This window comes from Haliotis cracherodii, unplaced genomic scaffold (assembly GCF_022045235.1).
Source record: "Haliotis cracherodii isolate W230 unplaced genomic scaffold, xgHalCrac1.p SCAF_4, whole genome shotgun sequence".
NCBI classification, from domain to species: domain Eukaryota; kingdom Metazoa; phylum Mollusca; class Gastropoda; order Lepetellida; family Haliotidae; genus Haliotis; species Haliotis cracherodii.
This window is the reverse complement of record NW_027266297.1, coordinates 17,142,746-17,165,423: the sequence shown is the minus strand read 5'-3', so window position 1 is coordinate 17,165,423 and position 22,678 is coordinate 17,142,746. Positions and strand designations below refer to the sequence as shown.

Here is a 22,678-nt window from a genome sequence, read left to right as displayed (position 1 = left end):
TATTCTTTTAGACAGGGATTTGGTGGTACATTTCTTGGACCTAGCAAATATATCTCTCTTTGTACGGATTTTTATGGAGTTTTGAAATCCAGTACACAAGATGAAAGGACATTTTTACAGCTTTCAGAACCAAGTCAAAAGTTGATAGTACTCGCCCAGGGTGTTGACATATTTCTTCCTCATTTTACATACACTGGCCTTATATGTGGCATTATTGGAAATGAGAACACGTTTTATTATATACTTAAGTGTGAAAGACTGAGTTTTCCGAAGTTGAGAAAAGTGATATTTTCATTGCAGTGAACATAACAATTGATATTTCACTGCACTGAACATGACAGTTGATATTTCACTGCAGTGAACATAACACTTGATATTTCACTGTTGTCTGTGAGCATAACACTAGTCATACAAGAGTGACCTCCCCTCAAAGTGTCTGGCCCGTTCACAAACTGCTGACTTCCTTTTCACGTTAGTTCAACATTGACAGATGGTCATTTATGTAGTTAATATCGCTTTGTGGTGTTTGTTATGCTCTTGAAAATGGTCCGTTATAAACTGTAAATGTCTCACTTAACTCGTCAATCGAGAAAAATCGCAATCGCAAATTCTAACAGCGGTTTCGAAGTTTCCAAGAATATTTTCTTGTAAAAGTGGATTTTTTTTTAAATCATATCTATCTGTTTGATACTGAATTTTCGCGACCCTAAATAATTTTTGTTACTTTTGTTTATATTTTATATGATTTTGTAAACACGGGGAAAAGGCGACACATGCAATATCTTCTATATGTTAACGACGGTAGGCAAAAACAAAGAACATATCAAGACATTCTGACAAGTGTGGTGTTACACCCATCTCACAAATATTATACGTCATTTTAATCTTACGTTAATATGTGTGTGTGTGTGTGTGTGTGTCTGTGAGTGTGTGTCTGTGAGTGTGTGTGTGTGTGTGTGTGTGTGTGTGTGTGTTCTTTCATATAGACCTTAATTCATTCGTAGTGCATCTGTATCACTGATTACAGTATCTAACTGTAACAAGGATCATCTACAGATTAATGGAAGGTTAACCACAACAAATTCCGAAACGATAAGAAACGTAGGGTAGTTTGATCTAACATCAGAATACACCAACTTCTTTGATTTTACCAATTCATACAGTGAACATGAATTAGAAAGAATTGTATTATTTTCAACATTAATAGCGATTTAAAAGAGCTATGTAAAAGGAATGTTATGATACGTGTGCCTGGTGTATGAATATCCTGTTATCAGCTTTGACTCGTACATACCTTGACGGATAACATTGAACTGCTTGTTGTTGCGATTAAATGCACCAAATGGGGTCAGGATTAGTGATTTGGTTCATGGCATGTCAGTGTATCCGAACGGCACTGCAGATTGGCTTCCCAAGCACAGAACAGATTCTTTATTGACCACTGTCTCATAGCTGTAATACTTTTGAGTGCTGCAGTGTATCTGAACTCAAATGCCTTCAGCATGCAGACTTACTTTCCAAAAAGTATACAGATGCTTCCATGTTTACACCATTCTACTAAATTTAATCTTTGACAAAAATACAAACTTGCACCTCAACACTTTACCTGTTATGAAACGTAGTTCACAGTTTATAACATTGAAATACGGTCACAGAACAAAGTCTAAATCTAACTAACCTTTGCTACTCGTGACGTTGATACACATACATAATACTTCAGCATATGCTGATTGACATGCCCTAACTAAAGACGTGTAATCAGGAGTTAATCGCAATGCCCATTGATCTACAATATTTATATATAGATTACTGTATCTCCATCTGACTACGCCGTGGTCAAAAGTCACTGATACAGCAAGTCAGCATGTGCAATAGGTGTCACCTTTGACCACCCCACTTCTGATACCTGTATATAAAACTCAACAGTGGGCATTGGCTTCAGAAACCACGACGAACGCTGTGACACACGTTCCATTACACTTCACGGTGTCAAGCAAGCAGCCATCATATAGACACACGACTGCGGGAAGGGTCTCCCCAAGAACCCAACACAATGTATTCAACAACAGCCTTTACGCTGTTAGCTCTGCTAGCAAGTGCACTGGCAGGTAAGTCTTCAGACTTTGAATGTGTACCTGCACTAGTGGAATGATATATTTCAGGTTATTATGTTTTTGACGGACCAGGTTGAATAAGGTCCCTTTTGGGGCCACATGATCTGCTTGATTTAAGAATTGAGAAAACTATTAGAGTTGTTATGAAAGTTATCAGGTGTGTTAATATATACATTAGACTTTCTTCATTACATTTATGGGAATTGTGACAACACTAGATGAACCAGGCCGATTTTAGAGACGTTCAGGAAGCGTGTTTCTAATATTTGACCAAAGAGCAAATCTTTGATCCAAGCTTATTTTCATTGGATATATAGTTGGTTGGTTGGTTGGTTTGTTGTTTTATGCCGCACTCAGCAATATTCCAGCTATATGACGGCGGTCTGTAAATAATCGAGTCTGGACCAGACAATCCAGTGATTAATATCATGAGCATCGATCCACGCAATTGGGATCGATGACATGCTTCCACCAAGTCAGCGAGCCTGACCACCCAATCCCGTTAGTCGCCTCTTACGATAAGTATAGTCGCCTTTTACGGAAAGCATGGGTTGCTGAAGACCTATCCTAACCCCGGATCTTCACGGGTCTGGATATATAGATAACAACAGTACACATACGTGCTACATAATTCATCTACATTTTCAAAACAGGCCTTTTTCGCTTTTTTAGCCACACTTCTGTATTTGATCATGTGCGAAGTTCATAATATGCACCGGTAAGGATGAACAATAACTATCTGTAAGCCATTTGAACATTCTGATATTTTCACATCAGTGATTCAAAGGTATCTGCAACATCATTTGACATTTCCAGAGGAGAAAAAACTCAGCATTCTTGCCCATCATTTTGAATGGTTACATGTTCGCTTTCTTCATCACCTATCTGTCGATTGGTATAAGACTTAACGTGAGCTATAAATGTTGAAATTTATCACCTCAGGTATTCAGTTATAGGCTCCCTTTTCATATACCTTTAGTTCATTGTTAAATTCAAACAACGTTACGAGGTAACACTTAAAATATCGAGCTCTTAGCTTATTGGTAATCTAAGTGTTGTAGTTTCAAATGTTCCATGATTGTGAGGTCATAGTACAACATGACACCACTTTGCAAATGTGACACACTGGAGGAAGGTGTTACAGTCTAACTCTTCATCAAAAGAATTTCTTTCCACCATACCAATCCTAACAAGGATTTCATAGTTTCACATAGCTAATTTTCGATACCATTCATTTCTCTATATATTGTTGATTAAACATGATATTTTATACTAGGGCCAATCACCTACCAGTCACGCGATGAAACGACATCCTGCGCCAGACGATGCCGAGGTAAGTAAAATAGCTTAGTTTGTAATGACTGCTGGTCTTGTCTTAATCTACATATCTATAATAAAAACTGTTTGAAAAATACATATCGATGTTTGTGGATAGAACTAATATCAGTTGTTTTCATTTTTGTGTCAGACACGAACAAGTTCAACTACCTCCCAGGAACAACCTATGAATTCGACTACAATGTTCAGACACATACATCTATGGAAGGAGCTTCTGGTGATCAAGCGACTCTTGGTATCCGGGCAACTGCTGACATTGAGGTGCTGTCTAAGTGCGACATGGCTCTTAGGGTAGGTGAAAGTACACACATTCATTAGAGCAATGTCAAATACACCATAACATTGTGAGAAATATGCGGGATGTGTAAAAAAGGGCATCTTTCTTCTATTGTACAAACATGTGTTTCAGCTGCGAGATGTGAAGGTATATCAGTCTGATCCATCAACCTCTACACCAACGAAATACGCTGATGAGTCAGGCGTGTTCAGAAGGAATCTAGAGCGATTCCCCCTCCGCTTTTCCTTCCAAGATGGCATAGTAGAAGAACTGTGTCCAGCTGAGGGTGAAACCACATGGGCTCTCAACATCAAGAGAGGTCTTCTCACTGCTGTCCAGAACAGTATGGATAACCTGGAAAAGAACCAGAGAGTACAAGAGGTAAAACAAACATGTTTTTCTTGTGTTTTAAAACTGTATTATGTATAATTTGTATAACATGCATGTATTGGGATACATATGCATAAGTTCTATCCTTGATGTCCCCAGAGTGACGTCACAGGCGAGTGCAACACCAACTACACGGTGGCATCACATGGCTGGTACTCTACAACAATTAAGAAGACCAAGGATCTCCTAGGTTGCACTGATCGTAATGGTTATCACAGTTCCGTCCATGGCATGCAGTACAGAGTTCCTTCAGAGATCCAGTCTCTGCCCCTCATGAAGAGTACACACGAATGTGAACAAGAACTGGACAAGAATGGACTCCTCAAGAGTGCGCTCATCTGGGAGACCCACACATTCAGACCTTTCTCCAGGGCCACCAGCGGTGCCACCACCAAAATCCTTCAGAGACTCAACTACAAGACTCAGAGATCTGGTGTAACCACAAGACAAGGTGATCAGTCTATACATCTCATGGTGCTAGTTTTCGCCGATGACACAATACTTAAAGATCATTAAATACATATAATCATCATCTTTAATAAATGTTCCTCATGGTCGTACATACCTTATTTATTATTTACACGTTCTAGATTACATTCGGAATCGGGCAGGAGTTGTGTTTGAACATGCCTATGGACCAGGAAACAAAGACCAACCAATGAGAGATGCTGAGAGTAAACTGCGAGAGATCTGTCAGAATACACGCGAGGATATCCGCCCCGACACTCCACGCTTGTTCTCTGAGCTTGTCTACATCATCAAAAATCTGGATGTTGATAACCTTAGAAGTGTCTACCAGCAAGTAAAGTCTGGAGCTACCTGCACTGACAACAGCGAGAGAGTCAAGTTAGTATAAACACTTGAAGTGACACAAACATATTGCATATCATATATACCATTCCTGAAAATCCTTTCAACAACAATCCTTGATAAACATCTGTACATCCTTTTTTATTAATCCTTCAATTGTGGTTGCTTCTAGGAAGTTTTTCCTGGACACTATCCCGATGGCCAGTACACGTGCATCTGTTACGTTCTTGAAAGAAATTCTGCTAAAAAGAGAAGTCACTGGTGCACAGGCAACCATGTGGATCACTTCCCTGTCTCTCATCCACTACCCAACACTGGAGATGTTGCAGGAAGTAAAGGTGAGCTGTTATTCACATCTCAGAAAAATCCCTAAAGGCAGTCAAAGAGACCTTCTTCCAAATCTAATATTCTCTCTGAATCTATTTATTTGTAGGCGCTTCTTGACACCCCACAGTACAGCAAGGCGGTTATGCTTCCGATCTCCACTATGGTCAACAACTATTGCAACCATCATGAAGCTTGCTCTGAGGAATCCACTATCACACGTATCATCTCTACCATGGAGAAGACCATTGGTTATGGCTGCTACATCAGAGATTCTAATCTGGAGACTAGTCTTGTTGCACTTCGTGCTCTCGGAAATGCAGGCCATGTGGACAGACTGACCACTACGCTTAGCAGCTGCTTCAACAAACAAGCCAACCCCATGGAGGTCCGAGTAGCTGCCATCCAGGCCTACAGAAGACTACCATGCACTGCCGATGTAAGTTATGGAACTGTATACGAAACTCACCAAGACATATGATATTTGTTACATTTAAATGTCAATAATTATTTAATAAAACCATAATGTCACAACATGTGTTTCATTCCAGAGAAGTGAAGTAATGACCATCTACCAAGATTCTGATGAGGACTCTGAGTTGAGAATTGCTGCCTACTTGGCTGTGATGCAGTGCCCATCTGAAGACGTCTTGAGTACAATCCAAGGAACTCTCGAATCTGAGAAAGCTAATCAAGTTGGAGCCTTTGTCTGGTCTCATCTTACCAACCTTATGGAAACATCCAGTCCACAGAAACAGACCATCAGACGAATCCTGGAAGACAAAACCCTCGGAAGGAATTTCGACCTCTCAACACTAAAGTATTCACGCAACTATGAAGGCTCTCTATTTCTGGAGAAGTTCAACACTGGTGCCATGCTGGAGAGTAATGTCATCTTTTCAGATAAATCCTTCGTTCCTCGTTCTGCTATGCTCAACATGGCAGTTGATCTCTTTGGGAACTCTCTCAATCTGTTTGAACTGGGTGGACGCATGGAAGGAGTGGAGTATCTCATTGAGAACTACCTTGGCCCATACAGCTACTTTGGAGGAAAGGCAGCCAAGAAACCAAAGGTGCTTTTCCTATATATCCATCATTTAATTCTCTCTTAATTCTAAGGGCACACACAATACTTTTGCGTTAAGAGCCATTCAAACATTTAGCACAGAACAATATACATGTATTTCAAATTGCTGTTGGTTTCAGAGCAATGTCAACCTTGATCACCTCAGAGGAGACTTGTACATGAGGATCTTTGGCAATGAAATGTACTATGATCATTTCAAAGGCGTAGATCCATTGGCATCTATCAAGAACTTCAACTTTCTTGACTTCCTCATCAAGATGTCCAAGAAACAAGACTACTCTTTCACTCAGAGTATGATGATCCTGGACAGCAGCATGATCATCCCCACCAGCTCCGGTCTCCCCCTCAATCTCACCGTCAACGGAACAGCAACCATCGACCTTCAGGCCTCTGGTCAAGTCGACCTCCGAAAAATGACAACTTCACCAAGCAGTCTCCTCATTGATGGACACATCAAGCCAAGGTAAATTTTAAGTTTTCAGTCCTTTTTAATAAAATATTAATGTTATCACATTTGCCATGCAACTGTCCATAAAATATAAGTCTGAAACCATTGCCTTCTTTTTCAGTGGAGCTATCAAGATTGTTGGCACGATGAGCATGGATGCCTTTGTCACCAAAACAGGTCTTAGAGTTGTCAACACCTGGCATTCCAGCACTGCCTTGAAAGGGCGTGTAGAGCTCAGCCGAGGAAAGATTCTTAGTGCAGACATTGACTTTCCTCAACAGAAGATGGAAATCCTAGATGTCAAGTAAGCATTTCTAATATTCAGGCTCTTCTATATACAAAGAATTCCCTTTTTATACACAAGCAAATATTTTAAGATAACTGTTATGCCTTTGCTAAGGAAACAACACTTCATAATCAATCTACTACTACATTAAGTGATAGAAACTAAGAAATATTAATAATGATAATACGTCCACTTGTAACACGCTCAAACTCCGCAACAACGTGCTCATGGGCATCTACACAAAACTGAAAGAGATTATGGGATGTTAGAATAAAGTTTGAAAATATATATCTTAGCTTTGAAATGTACCAAAGAGTCAGCATATCTCAAGAAGTCAGGCAGATTATGCAAGTTATAAGCAGTTGCTACTCCAAAAGAGTGATATCCAAATGTTTTTAAGTTTATAAGCGGGGATAGGAATGAGTGAGTGGACAAGAGTAGTTGTTGCTTCCTCCGTGATCAGTGAGTGAATAGTGCCAAAATTATTAATACAATCAATCAAAACATGATATTCAACATTTTTATGGACTAATGTTTCCTTCCATTTTCTACAGCACAGAGTTCTTCAGCATTCATGGTGATCAGGAGAAGAAACAAGACTTGGTCTCAGGCAACAGAAAGAAGCTGGAACTGTGCACAGGAGCCAGGCTTGCCACAATTACCGGCCTTGAGCTTTGTAATGAGTTCCAGTGGCCTAATGCTTCTATGGTGGATAATGCTCCATACTTCCCCTTCACAGGACCCTTCTCCCAAAGCCTCGTTCTTTACAAGAGGGACACACACACTGGCTACAAGCTCATGGCTAAACAATCAGTGGTGAGTTTGTAAATGAGTTCTTCTTTCAAAACAGTCACACGTTTCGGTGGTATGTGAATTTGTGACAGAAGAGACATTATGACATACATTTGTATGAAATAAGAAGTTCTCTGCTGAGAAAGCATCTTTACTTAATTGAGCAACTAAGTTTTATTTTAATGGTAAAAAATGTATACATGTATTTTTCTTTTTTCAGAATCAGTATTTCTCTAAAGCTCAGATATCTGTGAACACACCTGGATCCAGAACTGACCGATCTTTGGCTTTCGACTTTCTTCTAAATAAAAAAGATAAAGACCTTGAAATCAACCTAGCATCCCCATGGAAGAAGGCAGCATTCAAAGGTGTGTTGTTTGGATTGAGCCTTATTTGCTGTCACATTTGAAGAAACATAGAACTTTGTGATTTATTATGCTTAGATTGAAAGTAATACTATTCATTTCATTCTACAGGGTCCATGGCATATGAAAGTAACAAGATAGGCACAAGGGGCAATCTGATTGTCGATGAATCTTCAGAATATGGTATCATCAGTGAAGTGGGTATCAAGAAAGTAAAGACATTTGTGACCTACATCCCCCGACTGGAGATCAGACGTCCTGGAGCCAAAGTCATCCTACTCAGTGGCACAGTTGAGGCTGAAGCACTCAAGAGAGCCAGTGTTGAGTTAACCCTTGCTGGGGTAACACCAAATGCAATCAGCTTTAGATGTAAGTTCACTTTTCAAAACTAACAATTATTCAATAAAATCATAGCACGTCAATATAAAAACACAACAAAACACCATTTTTCATGTTTCTTTTATCTTACTTTACTTTTGCAGCTGCCTTACTAAACTCTAAAATTGAGAAGAGTGTGATGGGTACCTTCAATCTTGCACCAAAGCAGGACTACGTTCTCGAGGCTGGTTTGGTGTACCAGAACAGTGGCAGGAAGAAGTCCATCATCAAGGTCATCCCAACATTGACGGTGAAGACCCCAAAAGTTGAGGTCGTCTCACTCTCTGGTTCAGGAGACTACAAAGAGGGCAAATCACTCAAGGGCAGTCTGTCTCTAGATGTCCACAAGGTCTTGACCAAACCAATCACTCTCAAATGTAAGTGTTATGGAACGGAACATGCCTCAAAGAAACTAACTTAAGGAATATTTAGGAATGCAGACATATAGTTCACAATCACAATTTAGTATCAGATATTCACAAACCTTTTGATATTGATATTTAGTAATCTAATATTAATGAGTGGAGAAACATATATATGTTAATACTTAAGTCCGTTAACCGGGTAAACTGACATTTTCAATGGTTGATTACTTTGCTGTCGCAAATGATGATGAATAATTCCAAATAACAAACATTTAACCACAGTAACCACTGAAGATTATGATTATTAATTTATGCATATATGTCCAAATCAGGTAACATCAAGAAGACTGGTGGTACCAAAAGCAAGTACACTGGAAGTGTAACGGTGTCCTCCCATTTTCTGGTCACCAAGGTTAGCGGCAACGTGCAGACCAAGATGAACACAGTCAGCTCCTTTATAACTCTGGACTACAACCTGCCTAAGATCCGAGGTATCAAGAAGGACAAGATCACATTCAGCTCTAAATACACTGATCGTAGCACCAAGTCCCTCTGGAACTACCAGCTCAACACGTAAGTTACATTTGTAAACATTGACATATCAACCTCTTATACATGAGGACAGCGTCACAACCTTAGTGATAGCAAAGTTGATTTGCAAATGTATGCATCGTGTGTGTAGACATTATGATTGTTTTCCAGAAACTTCGAAGACAAGAGATTCCCTCAGGTGAACTTCTTCACAGATATGGACTTCTCTCACAACAAGAAACACACAGAAGCTGGTGCAACATTCAGATATGGACCAAAATCCAAGGACTCCTCCCGCCAGATCACAGGTTATGCTCTAGTCAACCATGACATGGGCTCCAAAGCCAAAGTTGACTACACAATGAAAACTACTCTGGGACCACTGGTAAGTCATTTGATTGTACATAGCATAACTATAAGGCCAAATATACTATAATAATATTATAGTTATATACCAAAGATATCATCTGTATAGCAGTTGTTACTAAATGGTTGCATTGATTTTCATTTCAGGATATAAAATTGAGCCTGAAAGGAAAGCACGCCCAAGATAGTCGCAATCTGAATTCCTCCATGACATTTGCCTATGGCAAAGGAAATACAATTGATGCTGCTCTCAATCTTAGAAACAGTGGAAAGAGGACACTTAATCTCTTGGGTGAAGCTAGCCTTTCCTATCCAGGCAAAGAACTACGTCTGAATACCGATCTAATCCAGTCAAAGAAAGACTACACACACTCCATGACCTTCTACATGGATAAAGAAAAGTCTACCATGGTAACAACCTACAAAAGACAGAAGGATGCAGCCCACCAGGTGAAATCTAACATCAACCTACATAACATCCAGCCAATCCAACTCACTGCTTCCACTAACCTGGATAACAAAGACCTCAAGGTTTCTGCTCAGGCTGATTATGCTGGTGAGGTTTACGGAATCAACACAGGCTATAAATACTCCAAGACATCATCTGCCAAGTGGAGCATGGACATGACATACCCCACAAGACATGTCATTCTTCAGGTCGAAGGGGGAAAGCGAGGTGTCACATATGAGGGCTCTGCTGATGCTAAGTGGGATGCTGATAAGGACATTTCCAGGAGATTCCTCCTCACAGGAAAACTCAATCTCAAGTCACTTGGCAATTTCGCTTCCACTGTTGCAATGAAATACCCAACCAGAGATGTGGAGTTCAATATCAAACATGCTAGTGGTGAGCAGTATACAACCCGTGCTGATTTCTCTTGGGACACTGACAAGAAGGTCAAAGTAGACACATCTTTCAAAAGGGTCCCAAGACGAAATGGGCAGTCACTTGATGGCTCTGTGAGAGTGAAGACACCATTTGAAGGATTTGAGGAACTAATGGCCCAGGCCAGCAGTGACAACGATGACAAAAAATATGGCTCTTCCATGCAATTCTCCTGGGGTGGAAAGAAGAATCAGATCTCTTCTGCTGTCAGCATGAAGAAACCCTTCTCTGTAAGAAACATAGACCTCACTATCACAGGAACATCTCCTTTCAAGGGATACAGAAGGTTCAGCACCGAAGTAGCTCACCGAATGACAACTTCACTCAACACTATCATGAAGGGAAGCTTAGAGGGAAAGAATGCCAAGCTCATTATGACTGGAGAGAACCGATGCACTGACCAGAAAAGGGACATTGAGGGTACTGTGACTTTTAAGTCCAACTTCAAGGGAATGCGAGCTGTTAATCTCCGTCTTTCTCACAATGATGATTTAAGAAAGTTTGTGACTGACATTGCACTGGATGTCAATGGTGATCAGTACATCTATGACTTGGATATGAACCACGCAAAATCTGGATGGCAGTTCCAAAACACTGGCAAGCTCACACTCTCTTCTCCAAGCTACCGATTCACCAACAACTGGCAACACAGAAATACTCACAATGATGTGAAGAGCACAATGACAACAGAATGGGGCAGAGACAAACGTATATTTGTCAACATATTTGGAAACCATGCTTCAGCCACCAGAACAAAGGCCTTAGGAGGAGTGACAATTGAAACACCATGGGAACCAATCCGCAATATTGACATCAACCTTGACCATGAACATGGAAGAGGTTTTATTCGACACTCGTCTAACATGAAGCAGGGAGAGAATATGATTGGATCAGCAGGTATCAACTACATTAGATCCAATGGGCAAACAGAGTCTGATTTTACACTGGCATCACCCATGACCAACCTTAAAGGGAAGATAAATGCTCGCTATGTAACTTATCCACTCTCGGGACATGCTGAATTAGAATGGTCTCCATATAACAAATTATCGCTCGATGGTTCCTTTGCTGCTCCATCTACCCAGGATATTGAAACAAGTCTGAGGATGACAAGTCCTTTTGAAAACTTCAGAGATATTGTCGTGAAGGCATCCCACAAGAGGGAAGGCTCTGATTTGATATCCAGAGGAAGCTTCAGCTATGACATCAGAAAGTCCTTTGAGTTTGAAGCACACATCACACCTGATAGTCTCAACAATTACCGGGCAACACTGAAGACTCCATTTGATGACTACAAATCTTTGGAAGCAGGACTTTCATTCAATGGTGACCATAGAAACTTCATGAGCAAAGCTAACTTTGCTATCACCCCAGTCCTGGGAAACTTTGCTGGAGTCTTAAACTGGAACCTAGATGATATGAATGGAAAAATGAGGATAGATACTCCCTTCCACGAGTATCAGTACTTGCAGGTGTTTGCCAGCAGTGAAAATACAGGCAAGGGAAGACGCTCACACATTGAAACTGAATACTACCCAAGGAAAACTATTAGCCTCGATGCTGTCTATGCCATTGGAACCCCCATTATTATTGACGTCACCATCAAGACTCCATTTGAAAGAATGGAACACATGAGTGCATCCCTAAAGCATGCACTCAGAAGACGTTCACTACAAACACATGCTGATCTTTCGTTTGCTTCAGACAACAACCTGGCTGGTGATCTGAAACTGAACTGGGCAAAGGGATATGATGGCAGTCTGGTTATCACCACACCTTTCTCTGGTTATGAAATGAACAAGCTATCGTTCAGACATGAGGGCAACTGGGATGACGTGAAGAGCCATGGAGAAATAGAAATGGCAAGGAAAACTGGGGAAGTGGACCTAGATTTTCATAATGGTTTTAGATCAACCGGGGTGTTCACACTGAAGACACCATTCAGTGGCATGACAGAAACTAAAGTTTCATTCAACAAGCGTGGCTCTTTGGATAACATCCGAGGAGGTATAATTATCACTTTTGGACAAGATCAAACCATTGACATCTCTGGCCAGAACAGATTTTCCAACGGACGCCTGGACACAACCCTTCTTCTCAAATCCCCCTTTTCTGATAACATCAAGTTTGTCATAGATCATGATGGTCAATTAAGAAGTTTCTCCACTAAGGTATCTGGAGCAGTTGGTTCACGGCACTCCTTCAACTCAGAGTCAGCATTCACTTTCAGATATCCATTGATAGATCTATCTACCAACTTTGGTTACACAAAAGATTGGAGGGGCAGAAACATTGGACTCAAGCTTCACAAAGAAGGTTACATTAGTGACATGAACGCCAAAGCCAGTGGAATTCTGGACAATGAACAAGTTGATATTTCCCTTATGCTAAAAACAGATGGCAAAATTGAAGGATCTCTTACCATGCAAACACCATTTGAAGACTACAAAGATGTTGGACTTTCTCTTCAGCATTCTGGAAACATGCAGAGGTTTTCAAGTCAAGGCACTATCAGGTACATGGATGGCAAGTCTCTTGAGGGCACCCTTACTTTGTGGCAATCTGGACTGGCTCATGTTGATACCAAAGCAGAAATCAAGACTCCCTTCCTTGGATATGAATCTTCACTTCTCAAATACCGCCATTCTATCGATGACACCCAAATGACATCAAATGCTCTCATTCTCTATGGACGTGGACAACGAATTACATCTGATCTCAGTATCGAAACATCACCTAAGATCAGTTTTGATCTTACCATTCAAACACCCTTCAACAGATTCCAAAACAATAAACTTGTGTTTAGTCATTCCGGACCACTTATCAGCTGCACAAGTCATGCACAAATGGAAATCCTGGAGAAATCAATCACTGCTGATTCATCATTTGAACACGGAACTACTACCATGGCTAGTCTCTCCATCATCTCTAATATCGAGGGTATGGAAATGGTCAAAGCATCTTTCAACAAGGAGGGAAGCAGCGACAACTTTAGAGGTTCTGCCTCAGCCTCCCTTAAGGATTCCACCATTGAAGCCGATATCACAAGTAGAATTGCTCAAGACATCAGAGGAACCTTTTCTCTAAGAACACCTTTCAGAGACTTTAGAGACACAGCCATTGTCATTGAACACACAGGCAACTGGAATGACTTTAATAGCGAAGGACTGCTCCGTTACATGGATGGCAAAACAATTGAGGGCAAAGTTAAGTTCTCCCATAATGGATACAGACAGATGAAAACAAGTGCCGAGCTGAAGACACCCTTCACTGCATTTGAAATGATAACAGTTGAATATGGACATGATTCCAGGAGCAATTACTTTAAATCTAACTCAGCAGTCACCTATGGCAACGGACAGAGAATTACATCAGACATCTCTGCAGATACATCCAGAGATATCAATGTAAATGTTATGCTCAAAACTCCTTTCAGGAACTTTGAACTTAGCAGAGCAATGTTTACTTCTACTGGTCCTCTCAGAAATCTGAAAAGCAATGCAGAACTTGAGTTTGCCAAGACCAGACTTACTGCACAGACCAACTTTGCAAACATGGAATCAACAAAAGGCAACCTCATTATCACAACTAACATTCCTGGTTATGAAAGCATGAAGGGTTCCATTGGTGTGGAGGGTGATCTCACTGATCTGAAAAGCACAGCCCTTCTTAACATTAAGGATTCTACACTAGAGGTAGATCTTAGTGCCAGTTTAAAGAACAGCATCATGGCATCTTTGACGATCAGGAGTCCTTTCCAGAACTTCAGAAATGTTGGAGGGTTTATCCAGCACTCAGGATCCCTATCCCGCTTCAATACTGAAGGAAATCTTCGCTACATGGATGGAAAGGTTGTTGAAGGCAAGGTCGTCTTCTTAACATCTGGACTGACACACATTCAAGCCAGCACTGAGCTAAAAACACCTTTCCAAGGATATGAAAGCCAATCTGGGGAATACAAACATTCAGTAAAGAATGGCCGTCTTAGCTCCAACATGGATGTTACCTATGGTCAAGATCAAAAAGTACTTATGACTGTAAATGGCATGATGTCACCAACAATTGACATAAGCGCTACACTCAAAACTCCTTTCAGAAACTTTGACAACAGCAGAATCATCTTCACTCATGAGGGATCCATTGGCAACTGCAAGAGTCATTTGGAAGTACAAGCCATTGGAAAGTCATTCACTGCAGACTTGGATGTCCAGACTGGAAGTTCTATGAGAGGTAACCTGAATATTGTCAGCAACATTCAAGGCCTGGAAAGCATGAGGGTATCTTACAGTAAAGAAGGGGATATCAATAATCTCAAAGCTAAAGGATCCATTGGAATCAGAGATGCAACATTAGAAGCATCTGTCAACAACGTCTTTAGTTCAAGACGTCTCTTGACTGACTTATCCATCAGAAACCCATACACAAAAGATATTGATGTGCATTTAGATTTCAACGGGAGACCAACCAACTTCAAAAATCAGATGTCTGCCAGCATAGGCACTGGTGGTTCCATCACAACTGACTCATTTTTCCGGGTTAGAAATGGTGATATTGACATCAGCTCAGGATTTACCTTCAATCTGGCAGGACTTGGACAGACAGGAAACATCAAATTCCACAAAGAAGGTGAGCTGAGGAATATGAAGATGAGTATCAATGGTGACTACAACCAGAAGAAAACAAGTATGAAGGCTGAATTCAGAGCAATGGATGGTGTTCATGGTGAGGTCAAAATCTTAACACCATTCAGACCATACAGAAACATTGGCTTCTCTTTTGATCATTCTGGTACATGGAATCGTTTTACTTCTCAAAGTATGGTCAAATTCATGGACAGGAGGCAGATCACCGCCAAAATCAACCATTTCAACCATGACCTTGATCGTCTAGAAAGTAGCTTAGAGATCAATACACCTTTCCAAGGCTATGAATTCACCAAGGCTGAGATCGATCACACTGCAACAACTAACGGAATCAACTGTAATGCTGCTGTACAGTATGCACAAGGGCAGAAAATTACAGGAGAACTCCATGCAACAACCTCACCAAAGTATGATGTGGAAGTCAAACTGACTACACCTTTCAGAAACTATGAGGTTCTCTCTGCATCCACATCATTTGAGCATGGTATTGAAAGATACAATCTAGAGAGCAAACTGAATGCTGGAAACGGCAATCGCTTTGGTCTTGAGTCAACTATTGACATGTCTACCACGCCCTACACTGCTGTTGCACGATTATCAACACCATTTGAAAACTTTGATTCTGCTGAGATCTCTTTAACACATGCTGGTGAACTGATGAAGTTTAGGTCCACAGGCACCATACAAACTCCAATGACTGGTATTCTCACAGGTGAAGCATCTCTCGGCTACTCATCTCCCTTAGAAATGGAAGGTTTAATATCTCTTTCCAATGATATCAAACTGGCTATCCATAACACCATCAGAAACAAGAAATACCAATCTCACATTGAGGCTTCATGGAGCCCCAGGGACCAAATAGCTTTTGATGGATCCTACCAATTCCTTGAAATATACAATGAGAAACAACTGACAACAGATTTCACCCTTGTTACACCATTTGAAACTGCAAAGCTGACTGCTCTTAGGTTTGAACATCATCAAGGATCAGACAAATATACAGAGAAGCTGGAAGCCGATTACAATGGTGACACTGTTCTGGATATGGACATGGAGATCTCCCGAGGCTCAAGGGACCAGGGAACATTCACAATGAGGACACCAAGACCAATGCAGCTGACTCTTTCCGGGGAAATAGCTGATAAGAACATCGATGGTGAGATGTTTGTCAACTGGGACAGAGATGAACCCGAGAGCAACATCCGAATCCAGACCACACTGACAGATAGGAGCAGACAGTCTCTTTTGAACAAAGACCTGACACTAAAGTTTATCCATCCATCCCGCACTGTTGGTATCATTGGAAATGTCCTCACTTCACAGCTCCAGACAAAGAGTCATGGAGAATTCATCTGGAATGAAGATGCAGGTCACAAACTGTTCTATGATGTGGATGTAAAGGATCGTAGCCGTCGCTACAGCAAGATGTTTGATGGCTCCTTCAAAGTGGGATCCCCTCTGAGAAGTCTCCAAATGGATGGGTCTTACAGTCAGACGGGTGCAAGCCAAACTGTGGATGGAGCCTTCTCCTGGGATGCAGACAGAGATGATACAAAGAAGATTGGCATGAAAGCAGTCCTCACACCTGGTGACAAAAACAACCAGGCAGATCTCTCTCTCAGACTTCCTTCTATTGGCAAGGTAAGAACACAACACATTACTTACACTGGACTTTTAATGTCAAATTGATGCTTTGATCTTATCATAGGAAAATGTCATGATGAATAGTAAACCTTAATGATATGTTACCATATTTAGAACACATTCGTATCTGTTGACAATATTCTTCAGAACATCCAGATCGACACAGAAATGCTGCTGAATGATGGCAGGACTGTCTTCAATGGAAAAACACAAGTGTCCTACTCCAGTGACCCCCGAAAGACCCTCACCCTCACATCTCGAATGGATGACATTTCCTATGGCTATGGTAACACCAACTACAGCTTTGTGGTTGGCATTAGCCATCCATATACAGATGTGGACGTCAAACTAACATCCCATATTGGTAGCTCCAGTGAGAAAGTATCTGCTGGAACTGGAATGACCTACCTGACAGCCAGGAGGGAAAGAAAGAACTTCGCCCTCAGAGGAGAGATCAACAAACTAAGAAAGCAGATACAGCTGCAGGTGAGAATGACTATACTATTGAATCAAAAGTTAAAGTTATAATTAGAATCTAGAGATCTAAACAGAATTGTGAATAATACTTATGTTTATCTTCATAACTTTAAAAGTTATTGTAAAGTTATAATTCCAGTCTCATGACAAAAATAGTGTCTAAGTATTGACGTTAACATAAGTAACATAGCTCCCGCTTTTTACAGATGGAGACCCCAATCAAGAACATGGAACTTTCTGGTGAGATGGAGGAGACCCCTTTCAAGCTGAAGATCAGGAATATGTATGGGGACAAGATTGTCCAAGCCCACCTTACTGTTGATGCTGAAAGGAGAATGGTGGACTTCCAAACTAACTACGATCTGGGTAGGTTCTAAAATATTCATGTTCCCTTCATGTTTGATCCCGTTTCATCAAACGTATGGAATTTTTGAGACCAAACATTCAAACTATGACTGAATAACAAACATTTTCTAATACAGACAACCCTGGAAAAACACTGAACATGAATGCCAGATATGTCAACTCAAGTGCCATGCAGGCTGAGGTTTATCATCAGGAGAATTCCCGTCGAGTGTCTGATAGTCTAGTTGCACTCAGACTCAACACATCCCGTCTGCTCCATACCAGGATATCCTGGAGACCACAAATGATCGCCGATGTTCAGGTAGTAAATGCAATTATATGTAATTGCTACACATGAAATTATGAAAATCTAAAAATGCCATAAGCATTCCAATATGTGAGGGTTGTTTTTTTTATAAATGAGTACCCTTGCATTTTTAAAGGGATACTTGACCAAGAAGGTGGAGACATATGGACAAAATACAAAGACCGCTTTCCACTCTGTGTACGAGTCTGTGGGACAGGAGTTGTCAGGCAAGTACCACCGGATTGCACAAGCCACCAAGGAAGAACTGTCTCCTTACCTAACCATGTTGGAATCAGAAATGGCTACCACAGAGAAACAGCTGGACTCTATCAGGAGGGCTGTCAAGCGCATGTACGACCGTAATGACTTCTACATGGCAGCCATGGGAGATCACTTCAACCAGGCATTGTAAGTATATCAGTGATTTCATTGATGTAAAGTTGGGTATAAATTTATGGTAATAATTATAATAAGTATAACCTTGTCAGACACTGATAGTTCTACACAGGATAACACATACTCACTGAAATAATGCACAAGTTGATAACCGAGTGGAAACTTCTTTGTTTCAGCCAAGCCTACAAGGACCTTGTGACTTCGACAAAGGAAGTGTTTGCTTCCACTAATCAGAAACTAGCTGAATATATGGAGGAGATGACAAACTTCCCCATTGGACAGAAATATCAGGCTATCGTTGCTGAAACACTCGTCAACTTTAAGGTTTGTTACCCTTCCATGCTTACCCTTTTCGCGAACACTTGGTGTCACCATTGTTTTCAGCGATCCATTTTATGATTGTCACCCTTATTTTGCCTTTTACGCCCAGTTGAATCTGTTTTGGTGGACAGCTAGTTACTCTCTGGTGTTGATATTATATATGTGATGTAGTTCTCCATTCATTTCTCAATGCAGCGTGTTGTGGAAGAGCTTGTCATAAACACTGTTGAAATGATCTCGGGGCTTGGTGAACAGCTGCAGAGTTTGAGGAACACTTATCATCATCATTACAATAACCTGCGGACTTCTATTACAGGTAATTCTTTGGTACTTATTATTAGTGTGTGCTTTTGCTTCGAGGGGTGGTTGGGTAGCCAATTAGTTAAAGCGTCTGCTGGTCACGCTGAATGCCCGGATTCGGTTCCCCACTTGAGTACAAATGTGTGAAGCCCATTTCTGGTGTCCCCCGCCTTGATATTGTTCGAATATTGCAAAAAGGGGGTTACTAACATACTCAATTACTCACTTTCCTTCGGCGATCAATGAAAAATTACCATTATCGTGAAAGTTCATTTTTACATTAGACTGCACCTTTTCTTAGACCTGAAGAACCATCCTCGATTGGCGACCATCAGGCTTCAGTTTGCTGACAACTACCAGCAATACCTCAACACCATCACCAACAAAGTACAGGATCTTAACATTCCTAGCAGATACAACACGATTGTAGAGCACACACAGAAGATGCTGACCTCCCGCCTGGGAGACATCATGAAGAGGGACGACCTCCAGCATCTGCTTTCTCTTACTAATGATGCATACCAAGAGGTCAGTCCTAACGTTGTCTGCTTGATGTAAAACTGTAATTGTGTTCGTATCTTATAAGCCAATTTATCTTTTCAAGTTCTAAGTATGTTGGGGCAGACTGAAAGAAACTGTAACTTTAATGGCTTGTCAATGATGTACAGGGTGTGTGGGCATTTAACTACTGGCAAGTAGAGGAAAACCTCAAGCAGCACCTGCAGAGCATCTATGACATCCTCAAGGAGATGGTTGAGGAGGAGGTTCAGAAGTACAGGGAACAATTGGTGTTTCTGGAAAAGTCCAAGGTCACAGTTTGGGATCCTAAACATGGTGAAATTCAGATAGAATTATACTTGCCCATCCCAGTTCAATCTCTGGACACACTTCCAGAAATCCAGACGTATGTTCAAAAGGCAAAGACTGCAATCAGCACCTACATCCCAGACAGGGCAACATACCAGAGAGTAAGTTACTTAACGTAGATTACCACAGCATGAAATAAGTCGAGCAGCTACCAGATTTGCAGAATCAAGAGTTTTACTAATGTATTATTTATCATATACATCCCCGAGGATATACCTATCCCATTGACGTTTAAATTGATCTTGAACCTATTTATTCTTTGAATATCCTGTTTTAACAAGATTATTTTGTTCAATTTTCAGTACATTCCAAAGTCAATGTGGCAGACACCTAATGCTACAACCAGAATGAATGGTGAAATAAAAGTAAGTAGGACATGAGGTTTTTAGGGCACCGTGTACTTTACATCTCTTTTTAATATCTTAATTTACATTTGCAGTTAACCAAGTCATTTTGCTCATAATTGATATGCTCGTACCTGATATGAGACAATGAACAATAAAAAACAATCATTCTGAAGCACGCATACGTTGGTAGAAATCAATTCATTCAAAGAATACAAATAGATCAACTTCAAATGAAACAGCTTACATATTTACATAATTTTTCGCTCTTTTGCAGACCTTGCCAAACGCTTCTCAGAGACGTCCCTTGAGAAGGTACAACGCCATCCGTCTCTAGGACTACGACGTTCCAACGCCAACTTACCCCCTCACGGAAAAATGATCTAGGCATATTTATTGACTATTTATAATACCTAACGTTTTGTGTAAAGTGAATGTTACTTGTAAACTATACTGAACAGTTGATATACCAACAGCATATCTGGTTGTCATACCAATCTTCAGAATGACAATAACTAAAACATATTATATTTGCTGGTTTATAAACAATTCCTTAACGTGAAATGTGTTATTAGTCTATTGTTCAGTAAAGGTTACAGTTAGTGTGACATAGTAACATGTATTAATACCCTTCCCAGTCCAAAAATAAATATTTGCATTCAAAGTGTGTCTCCGTATATTCTATGGTGTTACATCTTTACTTTCTATCACGGAATAACTGGATTATTCAAGTATTTGCCATACTCATCACATACTATGTAATGGCATTTGTATAGTATCTTCTTGTCATCTGTCATTGACATGACAGTTCAAACTGTATGGTGTTATTACAAATAACACTTTCTACTTTCAAGAGATGTCATAGTAGTTCAGTGTTGCAAGAGACACAAGAACACACTGTCTCACAAGAACACACTGTCTCACGAGACACAAGAACGCACTGTCTCACAAGACACAAGAACACACTGTCTCACGAGACACAAGAACACACTGTATCACAAGACACAAGAACACAATGTCTCACGAGACACAAGAACACACTGTCTCACAAGACACAAGAACACACAGTCTCACAAAACACAAAAACACTGGTCCAAATGTGGTTTCCATCATGTTGTACTACTGTTCTCACCCTGAACTATGTCTGTCTGTCATGAGGTAAAATAAAACCTGAACCAGTGATGTTGAAATATGTTACACAATATTTAATTATTATGGTAGTCTCGAATAGAATTTCTCCTCTGTCCCATCTATGGATTTCAATACCTCTACAGATGTAGTGTCTAAATAATGGTTTTAGTCTGAAGACAATTGCTTCTGGTATTTAGCTAAAGAAAAGAGGTGAATTGGATGGTCTTTCGAAATTTTTAAGGTGATCGAATCAATTAATATATCGACATTATGGGCAGAAGTCTTTGTGAGTTAATATGAACGACAAAACCCTTTTCATATTTGTGAGAAATCTTTGTAAAAACAGACTCCATTGTACGATTCCGACTAAATCAGAAGCGTGTGTTTATGAATCACTATCAAACAGTGACGATGCTATGTATTCGCGAAACGTTCGCCAACAGTAGCACCCGTCACAAACACATGCAAAGGCAAAGTAATAGTTCGCCTGAAAAAACACGGGAACATAAAAATTATGTTACAAGTCAAAATAGGGAATTGCATCGGATATAATTTTTTGTCACTGATGCGTCAAATTTGGAAATGTCCTCCTCATATCTACAATAAAACTTTTTGAAAGCTTTACTCAGGCATTGACTGTTATGACCTTGATGAAACAGCTTTTGAGCAAGAATCGTATGAGGCTCTTGGAAATATTGGTATGAAGAGCATGTTCGATTGTACCTCAAAAGTTGTGAAAAATAGACACCAATTGCAATGCTAGAGCTGTTGTAATATTGCTCGACAAAAATAGAAACTTGACCAGAAAGTTGAAGTTATCCCTTTTGTCATACAGCCTTGTGGGTAGCTTTTTGTCACTCTGAATCTTTATGCATAAGTTTAGATAAGAAACAGGTGAGACGGTCTCACTGGTCTCCTTTATTTCTACTTCAGGTGTGTATATCAGAGAAGAGAATGGGATTTTTCACTGCTTTGGAACGATATCAGATCATCGATACACCTGAGCTAAAAGGGCAATTGGATTTTGCAGATTTAAATACTTTAGGGCATACTCAATCACAAATGCTGGACCAAAAGGAAATTAGAAAAAGCGAAATAGCGTAATACAGACGTAATACGTCAAAAAGACCACCCCTTACTGTGGCG

At 40.3% G+C, this 22,678-nt stretch overlaps 1 protein-coding gene across 1 annotated transcript; it reads left to right on the top strand.

Annotated features, from left to right (window-relative positions):
• The first annotated feature begins 1,958 nt into the window (after positions 1-1,958).
• LOC139478552 (uncharacterized) lies at positions 1,959-21,065 on the top strand. Its single transcript, XM_071261056.1, has 28 exons — positions 1,959-2,108; positions 3,391-3,447; positions 3,583-3,743; positions 3,862-4,110; positions 4,219-4,570; positions 4,710-4,965; positions 5,102-5,267; positions 5,363-5,692; positions 5,805-6,326; positions 6,460-6,803; positions 6,910-7,092; positions 7,629-7,890; positions 8,087-8,234; positions 8,343-8,600; positions 8,714-8,986; positions 9,307-9,547; positions 9,677-9,890; positions 10,019-17,041; positions 17,192-17,530; positions 17,728-17,887; positions 18,004-18,188; positions 18,310-18,581; positions 18,746-18,893; positions 19,086-19,206; positions 19,492-19,718; positions 19,859-20,158; positions 20,360-20,422; positions 20,679-21,065. The coding sequence occupies exons 1-28, from the start codon at positions 2,054-2,056 to the stop codon at positions 20,736-20,738; spliced, it is 12,969 nt and encodes a 4,322-aa protein (XP_071117157.1). The 5' UTR covers positions 1,959-2,053; the 3' UTR covers positions 20,739-21,065.
• The last annotated feature ends 1,613 nt before the right edge of the window (positions 21,066-22,678 follow it).